Source organism: Octodon degus, unplaced genomic scaffold (genome assembly GCF_000260255.1).
Source record: "Octodon degus isolate 3935 unplaced genomic scaffold, OctDeg1.0 scaffold00134, whole genome shotgun sequence".
NCBI lineage: Eukaryota > Metazoa > Chordata > Mammalia > Rodentia > Octodontidae > Octodon > Octodon degus.
In genome coordinates, this window is record NW_004524710.1 from 7,010,032 (window position 1) to 7,030,487 (window position 20,456).

General features: G+C 31.6%; 1 protein-coding gene across 5 annotated transcripts in view; it reads left to right on the plus strand.

Moving 5' to 3' along the window:
• The window catches only part of CUNH8orf88 (chromosome unknown C8orf88 homolog), a 22,925-nt gene extending 2,939 nt beyond the window's left edge, over positions 1–19,986 (plus strand). For 2 of the 5 annotated variants that reach the window (XM_023701368.1, XM_023701369.1), the window contains exons 2-6: positions 2,633–2,731; positions 4,588–4,664; positions 12,372–12,447; positions 16,894–17,000; positions 18,817–19,986. In XM_023701368.1, coding sequence (XP_023557136.1) covers positions 2,659–2,731; positions 4,588–4,664; positions 12,372–12,447; positions 16,894–17,000; positions 18,817–18,840 — 357 coding nt within the window. In that variant the 5' untranslated portion in view covers positions 2,633–2,658 and the 3' untranslated portion in view covers positions 18,841–19,986. Of the gene's footprint in view, positions 1–2,629; positions 2,732–4,587; positions 4,665–12,371; positions 12,448–16,893; positions 17,001–18,816 lie in introns of all 5 variants that reach the window. The other 3 variants (XM_023701370.1, XM_023701371.1, XM_023701372.1) reach the window with 3 other exon arrangements.
• Positions 19,987–20,456: the final 470 nt, after the last annotated feature.

Below are 20,456 nucleotides of genomic sequence, written 5' to 3' on the forward strand. Positions count from 1 at the left end.
AGCTCATTCCCTATACTGTCAGTGTTTTTATACAGGCCTAGTTTACTTTTCTATTTTAACACTAGATAGTATTTTATGATACCATCTTTCTAATTTTCTTGACTGAAATGAATTTACATATGGGGGATCCTAGATGTTTATTTCCTACAATAAACTTAAAATTAGGTAGCCCTAAAAGAACTTTAATTTTTTTGTTTACTTGTTTTGCAAAATCATGTAATAGAGCTCTGTAACTCCCCAGTGTTTGAAAATCCCTAGTTTGAATACTCTGGATTTGCCTTGCTCAGCAGCTGGACAAGACTTTATAACCTACTACTCAATTTCAGCTGAGCAATGAAAAACAAGGGACCATGTGCCAAAGTATTCTATTCTTTTGTATTGTGATTCACTAGTTTCATATGGGTAATAGGATGGAAAGTTACTGCATACTAGTATTAGGGTCCTGGTTGAAATGGCTAGGAAATATATTAAATGTATCAATATATGAGATCAAAGTCTGGTACTTTGAAAAGTGTCCTCTTCCACATAGAAATTATTTATAAGTATTTGAAGTATATTTTTGCTACTTATAATTTTTCTTGCTTCCTGTTGCATCAAAATTTTGCATTGTCAGTAAGTACGTGCAGCATTAGTTTTGTTTAGAAAGTTGTTAATCACCATTTTGTACCACTAGTCAACAGAACATATTAGAAAATGAGACAAATATTGACTTGGAATACTGGCTGGCTTATTTCCAAATTTGAGGAAAAAAAACCTTTTGGCATAATCATCATTGCCAACTTTGTAAGGTTGCTTGTAAGTTTATGATTTTAACATACATTTATAAAGATATGTTTAAATAAAACATTTCTTGGAACTGAAAGATAGAGTTGCCGATCCTATCTTATACTCAAAACAATCTTTTAACCTTAAGATTTACTTACAATAATATGCTTACAATTATTTTTGGATGAACAGGTATAAAGCCCAATGGGATTTTAGCTTTGATTTATACTTAGGGACATAACAATTAAGAAAGTTTGTGTTCCATGCAGATGTAAGAAGATACAATGAGGAGGCTCTCCAATTTTTAGAGTTTGTATAGTTAAAGTAATTATATTGCAAGTAGTAGGATCCAAAGATAAGATCTAGTTTTTGTGGCCCCTGTTAACGTATAGTCTAATCAAATAGCCATGTACTGTATTTACTGTGCTGCATTTTAGTTTTAGACCACTGACAAACAGCCTGTAGTGGGGACTAGTGGAGGAGGAAGATAAAAGGAAACTTTTTGTGAGTTATATTATTTAGTCTTGTCATTAACTCTAGTAAGTAAAAAGGATTGTTATCCAGTTTCTTAATGAGGTAGTAGAGCTATAGCATAAATCTAGGTAGACTGACATGAAACTTGAGCATTAAATAGTAGCAATGCCTAATTTAGAAAGTTCTAAGTAATATAATATTAGTAAGTGGTTTACTATACATAACATGGACACTTAATTTTTCCTTTATCAAAGAGAATATTAATAGATTTTTATTAATAAAAGCGTTTTTTTTTTTGATGGCTCAGCCTGCCGTGAGGGCAGAGCTGTCATGGTGTGTGGTGCAAGGGATGAAACTGTGGTCACCAGCACCTGCCTAAGCTTGCCTAAGCAGGCGCTTTAGGCTGCTGAGCTATATCACCGGCCTGTAATAGAGGTTTGAAAAGCAAGAATATGTATAAATGATCATACTTTGAAGACATACTGTGTTCATTCATTTGTTCAGAGAATGCTTGTTTTGTCCCTATTTTGGATTCGTTACAGGTGCTGTATTAGTTACAGAAGTTACAGTGTTAATAAATACTGTTTTAAAATAATCACATTTTTGTCTAGTCTGGAAAACAAAAAAAGCAATTTAGTATGGTTTTCTTTAATGTAATGATGTTGGTATACGGAGGACAGCAGAAAGATGAATTATGAAACACTGTGGAATTAAAGGAGTAGTGATAGGAATGAAGAAAATATATATGAGATATGCTTTGAAAGAATAGATAGGAATTAGAGATTAATTATGGAATGGGTGCTATAATTTTATACCATTAAATTGAATGTGTCATTGAGGATAGTCTAAAGGAATTGGTAATGATTTTAAGGAATCCAGGAGGTTGGACATCTCTGGAAGTCAAAGTAATTGATTTTGGATAAGTTTAATTTTTGAAGTACCTGAGATAAAAACTTGCAATGGGATTATACAAGTAGAAAAATGAAACAGGAGTTTAAGAGATGTAGATGTTGGAAGCATAGATTATATTTACATACATAGGTCATTGCAATCATAATAAATGAGATTAAGCACTAAAGACAAATTTATTCAATCTCTTTATCTAATTAAAGAGCAGAAAAATCAATTAAGGAAGTTGGGAGAGGTAAAGAAGCCAACAAATAGGAAATAAGCCAAAAGAGTAAAGTGAGGAAAATTAACAGAGGGAAATATTCTAAAAAAGGAATGTAACAAATGTACTAAGAGGTCTGAGATTATTACATATTCTTTTAAATCCTTTCTGTATTTGTTTGTTCCAACTTACAACACATATCTTCAAATAAGCATTGTGGTTATTAATATATAGGCAAAACATCTTGTCCAAAAGACAGAAATGTATTTTTCCCTCTTCAAGCATGGAACCTCAAGGTATTTGTGACAATGGAAACCAAAAAATTAATTGGTAAATCCCTTCAACCAGCAAGACCTGTTCATCATCTGACTTCTTCCTCAGGTGAGTAATGCAGTAAACAGTTCTTTAAATATTAATTTGTTAATGGTGAACTAACATTGAAAGATGCTATTCAGTAATTTTATATAAAGTAATTGTTTGAGGTGGCTATTTAGAGAAATAATTAAAAACTAATGATCTTTTATGTTTGAAGAATTTGTTACCAAAAGAAAAGTATTTCTAATAATCTTACATTCTAATGTCTATTAGACTGACAAGGGTAGAAGAGTGGTCTTTGACTGCAGTAACTGTTGTGTTATTTATAGCTCATTTTTCAGAGTCAGCTGGCATCTAATTAGAGTGATATTGCCAATATAAGTTGTGTCCTTTGATTATGATCATTGCATAGTAGTTATGTCAGAGAACTAGCATTTTAAAAGATACTTCTGTGCTAAAGAAACAAAAAAAATTAGAAACTTAGCACAGATTTTATAGGATTCCTGCTATAGTTCTACAGATTAGGGATCTGCTTGACTTTGAATATGTTTAAGTTCAGAAAATCTTTAAAAAACCCCAAAATATAATATTAAATATTCTTTTGCCTATAAAACTATTCTCTTGGACAAATTCTTTTTATTTTTTATTGAGTAATTCTTGAAATACTTGATAATAAACTCCTAAATTAAAATATTGACCATTTTATTTGATTTAGTACCTTGGCATTCTAACTTAGATGACATACACATAACTTATTTACATTTTCTTTAGTCCTTGTGTTCAGTTGAAGTAACTGACTACTTAGCTAAAAGAAAATATAGCTCTTTTATTGATAGAAAAATGAAGCAAAAACTGTAGGAATAGCATCGATCTCTATCTCCTGTTTGTTCCTATAAAATTGTCTCCACTTTGGCCAGGTTTCCTTTCAGAATAGCAGTAACTTGGAACAGACAAATAAAATGCATGGTTACTTTTAGATAATAGCTTAGCAATGCTGATCTCATGTCCTTTTGGGGCACTGGGAGCAGTTGCATAGTGTCAAGTCACTGATTTTATGCTAAAATAATACAAAGCATATATTAGGTAATAGGAACAACTAATTTGAAGACAATGCTATTATCCTGTACAACACTGTGAAATCCATATTATTTTGTTTAAAGAAATTTGGTATCATTTGTTGTTTTTGTTTTAATACATTTCGTATTCTCTTTAAAACTTAAAATTAAAATTAAAATTCAAGAAAAGAATATAAAGCAATTGGCAGGAGCTCCTTTTTATGGAAAACATTATGCCAGTGACCCTACCTCCCTCTGTCTCTCCAGATTCAGGATCTCACTGATCCCTTCCCTTAAAAGTTTTTATATAGATAAATGAGTGGGGACATGGCGGTTACTGTAGTCTCTCATTTAACTATAATTCTGTTAAGATTTAGACAGTAGAGTAAGTTTATTAGAAAAATTTAATAAATCAGATAATTTTGTCCTTTCTCAGTATGTTTCCAAACTCTGGACAACTAAGTTCTCAAAAATCTACTTGTACTCTTAAGACTCAGATTGAATTATTTCCTTTTGTGAAGTCTTCCTAATATCTTAAAGCTACCTCTGTTGTTCCCTGCATCTTCTCTTATAGCTTGCAGTATGTCAAATTATATTATAATCATTGTTTATAAACTTGTCTTTTAGACTGTGAACTCTTTTTACATCTGAACTCTTTGCATGTTCCATATCTATTCCTGAACACACAGGCTGACATTTCATAGGATTGAGTAAATATTTGTTGTATAGATGAAGTGTGAGAAAGTTTTTAAAAATAATACATATTCTAGGCACAACTATATTCTAGACACTTAAGCTTTCTAACTGATGCTATGACATTTTAAACACCAAAAATATTTAAAATAGGTTTTTTTTTTCCTCTCTTAGCAGGAGCAGTGTTGCCTTTCAATTTTCAAAGTGAATATCCATGCAACACCCAGTGCTTACAAAGTGGAATTAGCAAAGTAAGTTTTAAAAACTATAATAAAATGGATCTGCAAATCAGTGGTTGAGTACATGCTTTGCATTCCTGAAGTCCTCCATACAACTCCAGCAACAAAAGGAAAAAAGTTAGAGATAAAACATTACACAAAATAACACGTTAGGTAGTTATTGTGAACTAGATACTATGCTACTTTATAGATTTTCTGAGAAGTTATATATTTCATATATATTTAAAAATAAGATAACACCCATGTGTCTGTCATCCAACATTTTGAAATCTGAACATGTTATTATTTTTATTATTATTATTTTTTTTTTTGTAGAACCGGGGATGAACTCAGGCCCTTGCGCTTGCCGGGGAAGTGCTTATTCCACTGAGCCATCTCCCTGGCCCCCTATTATATTTGTTTTGAAAAATTTAATTAAAAACTCCTTGTATTTCTTTCAATTTCCCATACTAAGGAGAAAATACAGTGTTTGCACATATAGGCCTCATTTTTTTCATTCATGAATCTGGTCTCTAGTTGTATCCATTTAACTACAAAAGCCTCAAGTGAGTCTTTTTTTATATATGAGTAATACATTGTTATATAAAAATACCACATCTTTTTTATGCATTCCTTAGTTAATGGGCATTTGAGTTGTTTCCAAGATTTGGCTGTGACAAATTGTGCTGCTATAAACATGGGTGTATCACTGGGGTATGATGTTTTCAGTTATTGTGGAAAAATACCCAGAAGGGAATAGCTGGGTAGAATGGGACCTCTAATCCTAGTTTTTTTGTGGAACTAGACACTGATTTCCATAATGGTTGTACCAGTCTACATTCCCACCAACAGTGGATAAGGGTTTTCCAGACAATCCTCCAGCATTTGTTATTGCTTGATTTCTTGAGGATAGCCATTTTTTCTGGGGTGAGATCCAAAAGCTACAATAGATATTCTGAAAGGTGAAGAAACTGTTTGAAAGGAAAGAACTACTGGGATGGTGGAAGGGAGTAAAAGAAAGAAGAAAGAAAAAATATATAGACACATACAAGATAACTAAGGTAATTTTACCACTAATTTCTATTGCTTTATTGAAAGGATCAATTAATACTTGTTTGATCAATTTGGCATGCCTATATCTGGTAATATGAACAACTACTTTAAAGACAACAGTGTACAATATAATAATCATTGTTAATTTCCAATCATCTAGTTTGGAATTCTGCATCATTTTTATTGGTTTTAAAATTTGTATTCTCTGTAAAATAAAAAAAAATAATGGGATAATTAACAAATACTCTCCTTCAGTTTGTTTTCAATTGAAACTACAAATAAGGAAAATATTCGTAAGAAATTTGTCTTGATCGTCCCCCAAAAAAACCTTGTATCTCTCTTATCATCCAGTTCCTTCCTACTTTTCCCAGAGATCACTATCCTCAGGTTTTTAAAAAAGAAATGTGTTTGGACTTTTGCGATAATAAATTGTTTTATAATTTTATATAAATAAATTCATATGCATATTTTGTTTCACAATTTTTCTTTTATATTAACATTATGTTTGATATCTTTAAATTAACTACAATAGTTACAAAGTATGAAATTCAAAATATACAAAATGATATTTATTTTTATTTGTTTTTTATGTATTTGGTACAGGGTCTCACTACGCAGCTAGGACTCATAGTGATCCTCCTGTTTTAAGCCTCCCCAGCACTGGGATTGTAGACATGCACCATTATGGCCAGTCTTACAAAATGATATTTAGCGAAAACTTTCCCTATGATTTCTATTCCCCTATTTTAGCGAAAACTTTCCCTATGATTTCTATTCTAATTGCCAATTTCTTCTGATGAAAGGAACCATTCTTGTTCACATGCTTTTAGAATTAAACTGTGCTACATATATGATTATTACTATATTTGTAAATGGAATACAGCGAATTTTACAATGAATACACTAGTTCTATATATGCTGAGATAGAAAATATTTTAGTATATGCGAATATACCACATTTATTTATATTATTTGTTGATGGGTGCTTATTTTTATTTATAACAAATGCTTCAATGACTAGCTACATGTTTCATTTCATACAAGTTTGAGATATTCTCTGCTATAAAACTAGAATTAAGTATAAAGCTGGAATTAAATTTTTATGTGAAAAATGTTTATATGTTCAAACTTAATTACCCTCCAAGGTGATTTCTATGTGCAATGCATAATGGCCCTAAGTTTTCTATATTCTTAGCTTGTTACTGTTTCACTTTAAAATTTTGACTTCTTCAATATGTTCCTCTTTTGTTTGGTTTTAATTTTTAATTTTCTGCTGCTTGTAAAATAGAACAACCTTTATGTGTAATTTGGCTATTTAGATGTGCATCTGTGAATTCATATCATTTGCCTTTTTATGTTTGTGTTGCATTCGTAACTGATATATACCTTTAAAATGTTTCCTGGAGGGCTGGCAAGATAGCTCATTGGACTAAGTGTCAGCTTAGACAAGCACAGGGATTGAGTTCTATCCCTAGCGCCATGCTGGCCCTGCCCCTGGGAGCACCGAGCTGGCCACTGGGACCAGGCATGGTGGTGCATGCTTGTAATCTCAGTGCTAGGGAAGGTAAAAATAGGAGGATCACTGGAGTCCGAGCTGTATAGTGAGACCTTGTACCAAATACATAAAATATATCTGGGGTTCTCATATTTGTTCTTATATGCCCAGCAATTTTTTTCTAAGAATGTGATATGTGAGAATCATTTTCTTTGTGAGTCTTGTCCCCAACAGCAGGTACTGAAATGTTGTGCTTATGTTTGTACTTCCAGTCCAAAGCACAGTGCTTCTTATGTCTTAGGTATTCAGTGTTGGTTAAATGAGTGCATTTAGCAAGATTAGTGCAACCCATTTGGCCACTTCTCAAGAATCAGGAGAGCAAAAACTTATAGAAGCAAATAGTTTTTATTATAATGAAATGTTTGCTCCTACCTGCTAAACAACCTTCACTAGTGCTATGAGTTTTAACCTTCTATAGGTAGAATCTTCTCCACATCGTAATAACAGATTTCAAAAACTCAACTCATTTTGTAAGTCTCCATTTTAAATAAGGTGACAGTTTTATAGAATGTCTTATAAGATGCAGTATGTACTCCATGATTCCGGCATCAGATATCACTTTCTGTATTTCCCATTGCCTAAACACTAAGATAATATAATTTAGTTTAGGGTTTTATTACAGAAGAACCCCATTTGAAATTTCCCATATTGTATCAGTTGAGATAACCATATCAAATGTAATAAGCAATCCAAAATTCTTAATGCCTTAACAAATAAAGTTTATTTATATCCAACACAAATTTTCATTACATACCAAATAGTTATCTTCAAAAGTTTAGCTAGGGGACTCAGGATTGTAGTCTACATTTGTATTAGTTGTAGAATCTCGAATATTTTCTTCGAACCATAACAATCTGAGAATGAAAGAGCCAATAATCTTTCAGTGGACTAAGAGACTGACCTGGAAATGAAATACAGTACTTCTACATAGAAATCTTTGGTAAGAACAAATCACATTCTTCCAATTTAAATTTAATAGTGAGAAATGTGATGTTCCTGTGAAACTAGGAAAAGGAAACATGATTGATCTCTAACTACTTTCTGTATCAAATTATGTGAATAGCTATTTTAAGATAAGTGTCTGGTAATTATATCTGGAGTTAGTTAAGGTGTATCTTTTGACTCATTGTTTTCTTTATTGTTTATCTTTTTCCCCCAAAGGTAAGATGCATCATTCCCCTTTCTATTGCTTGTTTTGGTTAATACTTTTAAAACCAAATGAAAATCTTTTTAAAAAACTAGCTTGACAGTTATCTGTGTATTTTGGGTTGTTCATCAAAACCATCCCGTCTTTATTGTCATTGCTCATAGCATGGCAGTCATACCTGCCTTTTTCTTATAATTATGATAAAGAAATAAAATAACATGTAATAATTTTATAAAGCTTTTATAAGTGTGGTTTTTACATGCTGTGAAAGATATGGAAAAAAAGTTTTGAATTTTTAAGATGTGCAAGCATAAAAAGTAAAGTTTTACCTTCAAGCTTGATTTTAGCATTGCATTTCAGTAGCTGCTACAAAGTTAATGAAATGTTAACATTTTCAGATACAAGATTTTTTCATTCTTAAAATGTCTATTATAGTTAAACTAACAATAAGTTTTAGAAAACTATTATCTTTAATATTTTCTAATTTTCATAATTCCTAATTTTAACATTTCCTAAATTTGCCATTTTTTAAATTAAAGAAATCTAATAGTTGATTTTTAAAAATTTTTATGAGTACATATTTGCTGTACATAGTGACTACACTAGTCATGGGGGGGTTGGCACATGTACATAACACATGTTATTCTTTAAAATTTCCCTTTGCTAGCCTTTCTCTCCATTTGTAGTTTTCTTTCTCATTTGCAGCTCTTTCTAATTTCATATTATGTGTCTTTAGTTTTTCTCTTTATGGTTTGGGTTTCTCAGATAAGAGAAGCCATTGGGTATTTTTGCTCACTTGACATTATGGTTTTCAGGTACATCCATTTTCCTATAAATTATTCATACTTACTGTTCCTTAAAGTAGAGTAGCACTTTATTGTATATGAATACCACATTTTCTTTATCCATTTGTCTGTTGATGGACTTATATGTCAAGATTTAGCTATTATGACTTATGCTTTACTGTAAAAACAAATATGCATGTAATATTGTAATACAATGTCTTTAACTCTTTTGGAAAGATAGTTACGAGGTGAATGGCTGGGTCAAATAGAATTTCAGTATATTTTGATGCATCTCCATACTGATTTCTATAGTAGTTGTACTACTTTACATTCTCACCAACAATGTAGAAGGAAGGGTTCCTTTTTCCCTTGCAGCCTTGCCAGCATTTGTTATTTCTTGGTAATAGCCATTCTGGAATAAGATGAAACCTCATTGTTGCATTTCTTTCATGATTAAACTTGCTGAACACTTTTTTCACGTATTTATTGGCCATTTGTACTTCTTTGACAAGTACTCATTTCAATTGCTCATGTTTGATTGGGTCTTTTATTTGGAGCATCTAATTTTTTGAGTTCTCCACATGTTCTAGGTATTAGTTCTTTGTCTGAAGAGTAGCTACAAAAATTCCTTCCAATTCTCTGATTCTTTTGTCATGCAGAAGCTTTTTAATTTGATGTAGTCCCGTTTGTTGATTCTTAATGTTATTTCTTATGAAATTGGGGTTCTGGTCAGAAAGTCTTTTTACCTTTATGTTCTTTTTGCCTAGCTTATCTATCAGCAGATTGTTTCTGTTGCAATATATAGACATATGGTAAAATATGCATGTCTAGATTCAATCTTCTAAATGTCTATAACCAAATTCCTCAGCATATTTGTTTATGAAGCTTACTTCCCCCTAGTGTATGTTTTTGGCCCTTTTGTCAAAAATTTAAAAAAAAGAGTGTGCCTGGGATTGTGTCTGGGTCCTTTATTCTGTTCCCTTGGTCCACATTCTGTTTTATGCCTGTACCATCGTGTTTTTGTCACTAGCTTTGGAATATCACTTGAAATCTAGGATTTTGATATCTCCTGTTTTTTTTCTGATTATTCAAGGTTGCTTTTGTAATTCTGTGTCTCTTTTGGTTCCATGTATATTTTAGGGTTTATTTTCTCTAGTTCTGTGTGCAGTGCTGTTGGTCTGAGATTGTATTCAATCTACATATCAGTTTTGATAGTATGGCCATTTTGACAATATTGATTCCCCATATCCAGAAACAGGGCATATCTTTTCATTTTTAGGTGTCCTTTTTGATCTTTTTAAAGGATATTGTTAATTCCCTAAGTATTTAATTTTTCGCAAAGGCATTGTGAAAGTTATAGTTTTCTTAAGTTCTTTCTGGGTGGATTCATTGTTGTACAGAAACACTGTTGATTTTTGTGGTTTGATTTTGTATTAGTTGTAGGAGTCTTTTGATGGAATTTTTTTGTTTTCTATGTAAAGAATCATGTCATCTACAAATAACCATAGTTTGATTTCTTCCTGTTTTATACATACCACTTTGAATTCTTTCTTTTTCCTAATTACTCTGGCTAAAGTTTTAAGTACTATGTCAAACAGGAATGGTGAGAGTGGGCATCCATGTCTTATTCCTGATTTAGAGGAAAGGATTTCATTTTTTTCCCATTTCATATGATTCTGGCAGTACGTTTGTCATAAATTACTTTCAGCAGGTTAAGGAAATGTCTTTCTGTACCTATGTTCTTCAGAGTTTATGTCATAGGAGGATGTTGACTTTTGTCAGAGGCTTTTCTTGCATCTGTGGAGTTGAACATGTGATTTCTGTTTTTGCTTCTATTTATGTGATGTATTACATTTATTGATTAGTGAATTGAGTTTTTTGAAGGCCTATTTTGATATCTCAGTAGTGGAGAATTATCTCCTTATTTTTATTGCATTCTAGGGTTGTCTTTCTGCATTTAAGTAGTGTTACTTTGGTAGAATTTGAATAAATTTAAGAAATGGTTCACAGCATGCTAGTAGAGTGATTTGTGGAGTAGAAATGTTTATTATTTCAGGGTAGATATTGTAAAACAATCAACCTAAATGAACTACCATAGTCAGGGGCTATTTGCAAACTGATTTTTCTTAGAACAAAGTGAGATCATCTCTTAACCATGTATTTTTATAGACCAATTTTGTGATCCTTATATACAAATCAGAAATTGGTTATTTCATGAACAATCTTGCTGTTTTATCCTTTGGGATCTCTCATTGTTGTAACTAGTATATTTCTCTCTGTACAGAGATTTATGGGATATTAAATTGTAATAATAATATTTCTGTGTAAATTTAGAATCAGAAGAATTGGAATTAGTTCAGTGATTTTAAAAATGTCATCCAATTAGTTTAGCAAATCTCACAATAAAGATGGTCCTTCGGGTATGACCAGAAAACGCTGGATAAAGATTTCTATGTTTTCAGGGCAATGTTTCTGATTTTTCTTTTTGCCTCATTGGATGAACCACATTTTATTTTCTTGCTTACAAGGTGTTGGTCAAAACAGTCCATGTCAGCTATAAACTGACATCAAAGGCTACTTTGCATGCTATAAAAAAGCTAGATTTTCTGGCATTCTTGCAGATTTTTGTGAATAAATATATGTAAAAGTAACTTTGTACTTATTTGAAGTTATTTATGTTTAGGGCTATATTATTATCTTTGGTCCTATGTTCTCTCAAAAATAATTATAGCAAGGGCTATCCAGATAGCTTAGCAGACTAAAGCTCCTGTTTAGGCAGAGTGCAGTGGCCAGGTTTTATCCCTGGTGTGCTGCGCTGGCCCCACCCCTGGGGTGCGCTGAGATGGTGATTGAGACTTGGCTTGGTGGCATGCGCCTGTAATCCCAGTGCTTGGGAGGCTGAAAACAGGAGAATTGTTATGAGTCCAATCTATATGAAACCCTATCAACCCTATAGACCCTGTACTAAAATACATTAAAAAAATAATTACAGCGAAAATTGTTATAGACACATATGAATATATTTCACATATTTTTGTTTATTTTTAATGATCAGATGACTTCTAATGTTTAAATATCCTTTGGTCCCAAATATTCTTTGAGTAATATTTTGATTATTAGAAAAATATTTCTGGTTATAAACAGGTTATATGACAATTTTAAGTCTTAATTTAAAAATACATTTTTGTCTTGCCCAACAGTGTAAGGTGAATGGAAAGCAAGCCTTCTCTCAAGGTCTTAATGAAGAGCAGCAACATCAGTCTCCAGTTAAAAAAGGTAAAATTTCACCATAATTCCCAAATTTCATCATAGAATATCTTATCTATATAAAATTAATATTACTTTTTTGTTTAGTCATATGCGTATGTATAAAATAAATTCTAGATACTTTTAGGCTTTTCTATCTAGGTTAGCCAGCCTATCAATTTGACATCTGTAAAGGATAGAACAGAGTAACAATAGCTCAAAGTAGAAATTAATTTGTATATTTTATACATCATGTAAAATTCTGAGCTTGTATACTGGTTTGACTTTGAAAAGTAGGAAAGTCAATGGTAAACCGTATTACCAGAATAGGGAAACAGAAAATCACATCGTCATCTCAATTGATGCAGAAAAAAAATTTTTTAAGAAAATCCCGTATCTTTTTCTGATAAATTATCTTAGCAAGTGAGAGGCACTGGTTGATAACAGAGAACTTCTTTGTCATACTAAAGGTTATCTATGAATTGCAAATGTCATGCTTGATGATAAAAGACTGAATGCTGTTTTTCTCACATCAAGACCAGGATAAGGTTATCTTTTTTTAGAGTCAATAAATTATTTCAACAGAACTGCAGCATAGAATATTGTTCATGATTTTGGAAGTTGAGGTATTCCTCTTTTTGCAGGCAAGATAAAGGTTGGACAATTTTTAACTTTTCAAATAGCAAACTTTTGGTTTTATTATTTCTATATTATCTAGTTTATTTATCTCCATATCTTTATTATTTCCTCCATTCTTCTAGCTCTTGATGTAATTTGCTTTTTTTTGTTGTTGTTGTTGTTCTTGATTGTGTGTTGTTAAATACTTGATTTGACAGGCTTTCTCCTGTCCTTGCAGTTCTAGAGATTGAACCTAGGACCTTCACACTGGGCTGCATCAGCCATCTCTAGTTTTTGTTTTGAGAAAGAGCATTGCTGATTACTAAGTTGCCCTGATTTGGCTCAAACTTGTGATCCTCCTCTCTTACCCTCCCTGCTGGAATTATAGGCCAGTTTCTCCTTTTTAATGTTAGCTTTTGCAGCTGTTGTTACTGCATCCCATAAGTTTTAATATATTGTGACTTTGCTTTCATTTGTGTCAAATGTTTCCTGAGTCCCCTATTATTCTTGCTATTCTTCGTTCTATTATTGAGCAATATGAATTAATTTCCACATATTTGTGAATTTTCCAGTTTTCTATTGTTGACCCTTGGTTTCATTGCGTTGTAGTCATAGAGGATACTTTTTAAAATTAATTTTATTGAGAAACAAATAGCAATGAGACAGTTTCAAAACAGGTTAGTAGGACAGTTACAATAATTAATACGTTGCATATTGTTGTCTTCATAGTAATTATTCATTGTACAAGATGCAGACATGATATCTTGTCCAAATACTATTAGCACAAATCTTTCTTCTCACAGAATTAAGAGAAAGTAGCTGTATATCTATCCTATTTTGTATATACAGATACAAGATGATCCTTCATTTATATCCCCCTTTTTTGTTTAGTTTTGTCAGAGATAGGTATTCCATTGCTATTTAAATATTGTCAGTGCATGAATTCAGCAAAATAATCCAATATAGTCCAGTAGTCCGTAATAGTAGTGGGTTATCCATAAGACTGTCAATTTCAGAAGTTGTTGATTGGAGCCTTTTACAGCTCAGCATATTAATATGGCTTTACTTTTTATACATAATTTTATACTTTTCTGCTGGATGGTTAAGACCAAGATAAAACAAGACCTATATAACAAGAAATGCAACTTGTATCTGACAAGGTCAGTCAAATCCCCTCAGGATTTGCCCAGCAACCCTGTACCACAGTTTGTAGATCTTTTGTCAGTGTCAGCCATGTGGATGAGTCATAGCCATTGCTTGACCAGTTTGCTCTTTGCATAAGCCTGAGAGAATGTTTTCTCTCTAGGTGACTTTCCTTAGGCACATTATACATCGCCAGTCACTTTCCTCTGTGGCCCCATAATCTCCTTGAGAGGATATTTTTTATATGATTTTAATCTTTCTAAATTTATTGAAGCTATTTTATAGCTAACAAGTGGTCCTAAAGTGCTTTGTCCCTCTCAAAACTCAAATTCATGTTTAATTTGCCAGTATAATGCTTTGTGAAGTGATGGGACCTTTATAAATGTGAGGAAGCCTTTAAAAACGAATTAATACTGTCCCTTTAGAGTTCTAATTCATGAGTACTAGAGTGATAGTTAAGAAGACAGGTTGTTAAAATGATCCTGGAACTTTCTCTGAATCTTTATAACGCTGATTTCCTGTTATGTGATGCCACCTGCCTTGTCATGGTGCAGCCAGGAGCCTTCACCAGGCGCTATGCTGCTAGTCTTTCCAGCCACCAGAATTACTGACCCAAAGACACCTGTTTTCTCTCTATATTTCCCAGTGTCAGGTATTCAGTTACAACAACACAAATGGACTATGACTCTTTCAATAAGAATTTGTTTCCCTTAAAGAAGCCGAGTATTAGCTGTAATCCATAAATTTTAATGGACTGTATTTGACTGTCATTTAGTTTGAAATATTTTTTAATTTCCTGATTATTTTATTTTACATAATTTTTTAGATGTGTTAATTTTCAGTATACTTTAAATATTATCATGGATTTCTAAAGTAATTTTGTTAGCAAATACAATCTGTATTTTTTAAGCCTCTTATTGAGGCTTGTGTTATAGTCTAGTATATTGATTGTACACTATTTGAAAAAACAATGTATTTTTGCATTTATATATATTTATATATGTGTGTATATATGTATATATATATATATATATATATATATATATATATATTTTTTTTTTTTTTTTTTTTTTTTTTTGTGGAACTGAGGATTGAACCCAGGCCCTTGCACTTGCCAGGGAAGCACTTATTCCACTGAACCATCTCCCCGGCCCCAATGTATTTTCTATAAATGTTACCTAAATAAAGAGGCTAATTATATTGTTGAAATTTATCTTTTTGCTATTTTTTTGTCTATCAACTGCTCAATATGAGGTTTTTTACATTACATGATGTTATTGTGGAAATGTCTATTTTCCTTTTGTTTCTGTCAATGCTATCTGCCTGTCAAAACTTGGTTATTGAACACAAAACATTGATAATTTTCTCTTTGTCTAAGATGTGACAGTCACTACAGCTGGATTATTACTTCCTTGCACAGTGTATCTTTTTACATTAGTTTACCTTCAAACTCACTGTGTCTTTATAGCTAACTTATCATTGGTGAACAGCATACAATAAGGTCTTCTTTTAAGATCCACTCTTGTCAGTTTGTAACTTTTTTGTAAGTAATATAAGGGCTAGAAAACTATAGCTGGAAGGCCAAATGCCTATTTTTGTAAATAAAATTTTATGGAAATAGTAATACTTTTCATTTTTATGTGATAACTTTTAAAGCTTTCTTTCATCTGTGTATATCTTTATGTGCATTTTAAGAGAATCCCCCCCCAACACATACACTTGAATATGTGATTTTGGGTTGTCAGTTAATAATTTTTACTTTTTTTAACTGCTGGAGATAAAACCCAAGGCCTTATGTATGCTAGACAGATACTCTTGCCACTGAGATATACACTATATGCCAGTTTTTTTCTTTTCAAAAATATTTTTCCACTATAGTTTAAAAAATATCATCATAATTTCTGGCTGTCATTTCTGATGAGAAATCATCAGGTATTGTATCTGAATCATTGTTCCACTCTGGTTTGGATCTTTTACCTTTATCTAGTATAGTCTTCAATGCATAATAGGTATATAACTTAATTCATTTTTATTATAATTAGCTATTATGAATTGTTATTTATTTTAGACTCACTAAAGTTTCCTTTTGCCAAGTTCTGAATTGGCCCGTAGGTAGTACTGTTCTTATACTTTATAATAAAAAATCATTTTACTAGACCTGAATAACCAGTCAAGAAAAAATCCTGCATTATCGATTTTGTCAAAACAATTCTTTCTCAGGCTGGGGATATAGTTCAGCATCACCTGCCTGGCAAGTGTGAGGTTGTGAGTTTGAATCCTGGTACCAAAGTGAAATTATTTCTTGCATTTTTTTCCTTAATTACTTGGCTTCCTTTCCATGTAAATGGAAAATTAAATGTGGTACATGTTTTCCAAAGCTGTTTCCTTCTTTGGATATGCTCTACTAATCATTTTAGAAATAATGCTTATTTCAATGACTTCCAATAAAAAAGAACCAAATATGATCCAGTATAGTTTCTTGAGCTTTAACTAATTAACTGATTGAGCTCTGGGCCATATACTGAGTTATATCCCTAGCCCTTTGTTTTTTTAATTTCAGACAGGGTCTCACTAAGTTGCTGAGTTTGTACAGACGAGCTTAAATTGGATCCTCCTGCCTTAGCCTTCTAGAGTGCTGGCATTACAGGAGTGCATCATCACATTTGGCTGAATTTTATGTTTTATAACATTATATATAATGTTTAATATCTGCAGAGAGAATTAAATACAGCAGAGATTTCCTACTGAAACTCTCAAGTGTTTCCATCTGCAGAAAAAAACCAGACTTTCTGCCTGATCATCCCATTGTACTTCAGACACTAGTAAGTAGGTTTCAGATTTTGTACTGTAATATTGTGTTCAGAGTATGTCTTTAACATTTTTTTATTCTCCTTGTTGGTTCTTAACTTCTCTCATTGTAAAATATTAGTAATCCAGAAAACCACAAAAATCCAAATATGCAATAAAACCAGTTATTATAAAATAATTTACTCTGAAAGAGATATAGAAGTTATATTTCAGTTATAAAATATTTTCTGTTGAAAGATCATAAAAATATCCAATATTCTAAAAGTTCTGTCTTGTTTTTCAATTAATTTATGTAATTCACCTGGAATTTATTTTACTGTATCATACAAAGTGGGGTCAAGTCTTACTTTTTTCTATATGTATATGCAGTAATTCTAGTAATATTTATTGAAAGAATGGTTCTTTGAAATCTCTCTAGAAATATATAGTCTGTTAATGGCTTCATTAGTCAATTTGTTTAGTTTTAAAACAGCTAAACAAGTCATCTTTATTTTTCTTAACTTTGTCTTTGATATTCTGAGCTCTTTATATTTCTCTGTCACTCCATCAGATTCCATCCAATAGATACATATCTTGTGGGATATTTGTTGGAAACCACATGGGTTTTGGCTTCAGCATTGGGTTCTAATTGTAACTCGACTTTATATACTGGTCACTCAGATGTGAGCAAGTCACTTAACCTTTCTTGAGTCAAAGTTTTGCAATTGTAGATGAAAATAATAACCTCTGATGCTCAGGATTAATTACAGTAACACATGAGAGTGGTTAGGATATACCAGTCTCTTTCTTTGCTCTCACTAAATAATTTATATCCTTTATGCTCTGTCTTAATACTTGGCTAGAATTTTACTTTAAGAGTTTTAATAAACCCTTTTTTTAATGTAGGAAAAGGTAAGCAGGATTGTGTTGAGATGAGACTCAGAATGTAGTATCCTAAGAATGGATCAAATGTGAGATACATAATACTGCCTCCTGTTTCCATTTTGGGGATATTAGCCATTGAATATGCATAGGATTTATTTCCTTAGTTACAATTTTTAAAAACCTTATATTGTTATATGAGTATTTAATAATGCTATAACATATTAGAATTTCATAATTTAAACTTACTTAGATACCCCAGCCAGTTCTTCTTAAAAATTTTATTAAATCAAGAATTAATTTTTTGTAATACCTCTCACAAAGTAATATTTAATGAGGAAAAATGTACTTGATTACTTGAATATTCTTACCTATTCAGAGATCTTAGGCATAAATCATCCTTGGTCTGTGAAAATAAATATAAACTTCCATGCTATATAAAATGTCACATTTTCATATTCACATTTTCTAGCTTGACACTTTATTTTTTATGACACTTTATTTATTTTTTTTTTGGTAGCAAGCTTATTTTTAATAATTCACACATTGAGAGCAAAAGAAAATATTACACCATCGCTGGGGGACATGAACTCTGGATTGGAATGCACATTCTCCTTTCTGTAACACTTTATTTTGTAAATAAATGTTTGACACACAATTTATTTAGAACAAATATACATTAGGATAGTTTACTTTTGCTTTATGCATTAATAACATGCATAAAACTATATACCACAAAAACATAATGGGTTTAAAATACACTTTAATATATGTAAAAGTGAATTAGATAGGTTTACTGACACAGAACTTTTTTTGACAATTCCACTTTAATAGTTTCTTCAAACTATTAACATGCATTTTGATGTGTAAACACTAAGCAGATTCACAATATTTGTATTGAGAAGTAATTTGTAAAAACTGAATTCAACTAATCTGATTGATAAATCAATTCTTTCTTTTTTGTTACAGGAAACCAACCAAAGTTTTAAGTAGAATTTTAAGAACAGATGAATTTGAAGATAGCGAAATATTTGTTTTATATTTTTAACACCAGCAAATGAAGTGGACCTAGTAACAGTAACTGTAATTGACTATGACAATTCAATTTATTTTAAATTTTGATGGGCCTATTTGACTTCTCCTAAAATGAGAGAGATATTTTAAACTATAAAGAATTTTCTAATCAACTTCGAAACAGATTCCTGCAAAACACTGGAAAGTAGGAATTTGACTAGTGAAATGGGAAGACTGTACTTATAATTTGCATGCTACCTGCAAATTTTTGTTTTCACAAGTTGTAATAATGAAATAGAAATGTAAGTTGTAAAGATTCTCAAATATAAAGTATTTATACATAATTTCTCCTTGCTCTTGAAAGTTCCTTTTCTAATTTCATACTAGCTCTTGAACAGAGTATTATATTCTTTCTAGAAATGTAGCATGATTCAGGATATTCAATACACAGTTGACAGTAGGGAGAATTTTTAAGTAGGAATTTTTTGAACATATGATTACCTCTAGTTTTTTTATAATAAACATTGTCTTGGATTAATAATTACTAGAAGAGATTGATAATGTGAAAAAATGGCAGTGAATGAAACAGAAGTTGAAAAATAGTTGCTATTTGGAACATTAATCACACCATGTGAATAGAATTTGAGCAACTGCAAAATAAAACATTTTTATTTACAGAAGAGGAAAAATTCATGCTTGTGCATATAATTGAGGTGCATTAAGTTTCAGTTCTATAATTTCTTATAACAAGAATACAGGTAGATAAAGAAATTTAGAGTTCAAACTTTTAATTCCTGGAAATTTTATACAGTAACTCTCCTGCAATTTTAAACTGTGGGTGTTACTCTTACAAAATAGTTTTTCTTTGAGCTTAGTGTAGAAAAATTGCTAATATAAAGGTAAGTATAAACTTTCCCTATTTCTATTCTCTCTGAGAGCTACTGACAAGGTATTCAAGGCCATCACTTGACAGAAAGTTTATTTTTTGTTGAATGCAAAGTTCTCACACCAGTACCTTTTTTTTCTCATTATTTTTTGGGCTTGTTATCCAGATTTACCATTTAGTCTGGGGAAGCTTTTCTATCTTGGCTCAATGCTCTGTTTCTCAGAAAACAGGATTTTTTTTTTTAGAGGGAAAACACTTATTACCTGTAAATGTTTTTGTAACTCTTTTGATTACTTTAAAATGGGATATTTATACTTAGAGCTCAAATCTTCAATTATTTTCCCTACTATCTTCCTTTTGTGCTATAGGCTCCAATATATGTGTGGTCGTGTGCCTGTGCGTGTGTGTCTCTGTGTGTGAACACACTTTCATCAGCACCTACGCTCACAAACATACACAAAAACATATATATAAAAACTGGGGTCAGAGTTACCATAAATTAAATTGGTTTGCTTCATTATTTGCCTATTCTTTTCTAAAAAATATTTTATTGATTGATTTATTTGATATAGGATCTTGCTACGTAACTCTGACTTGCAGAGATTCTCCTGTCTCAGCCTCCCTAGCTCTGGGATTACAGGAGTGCACCACCACGCCTGGTTTCAGTGGTCAGCATGGTGTAACTGCGGTTCTGGGGCCAGCACAGCAT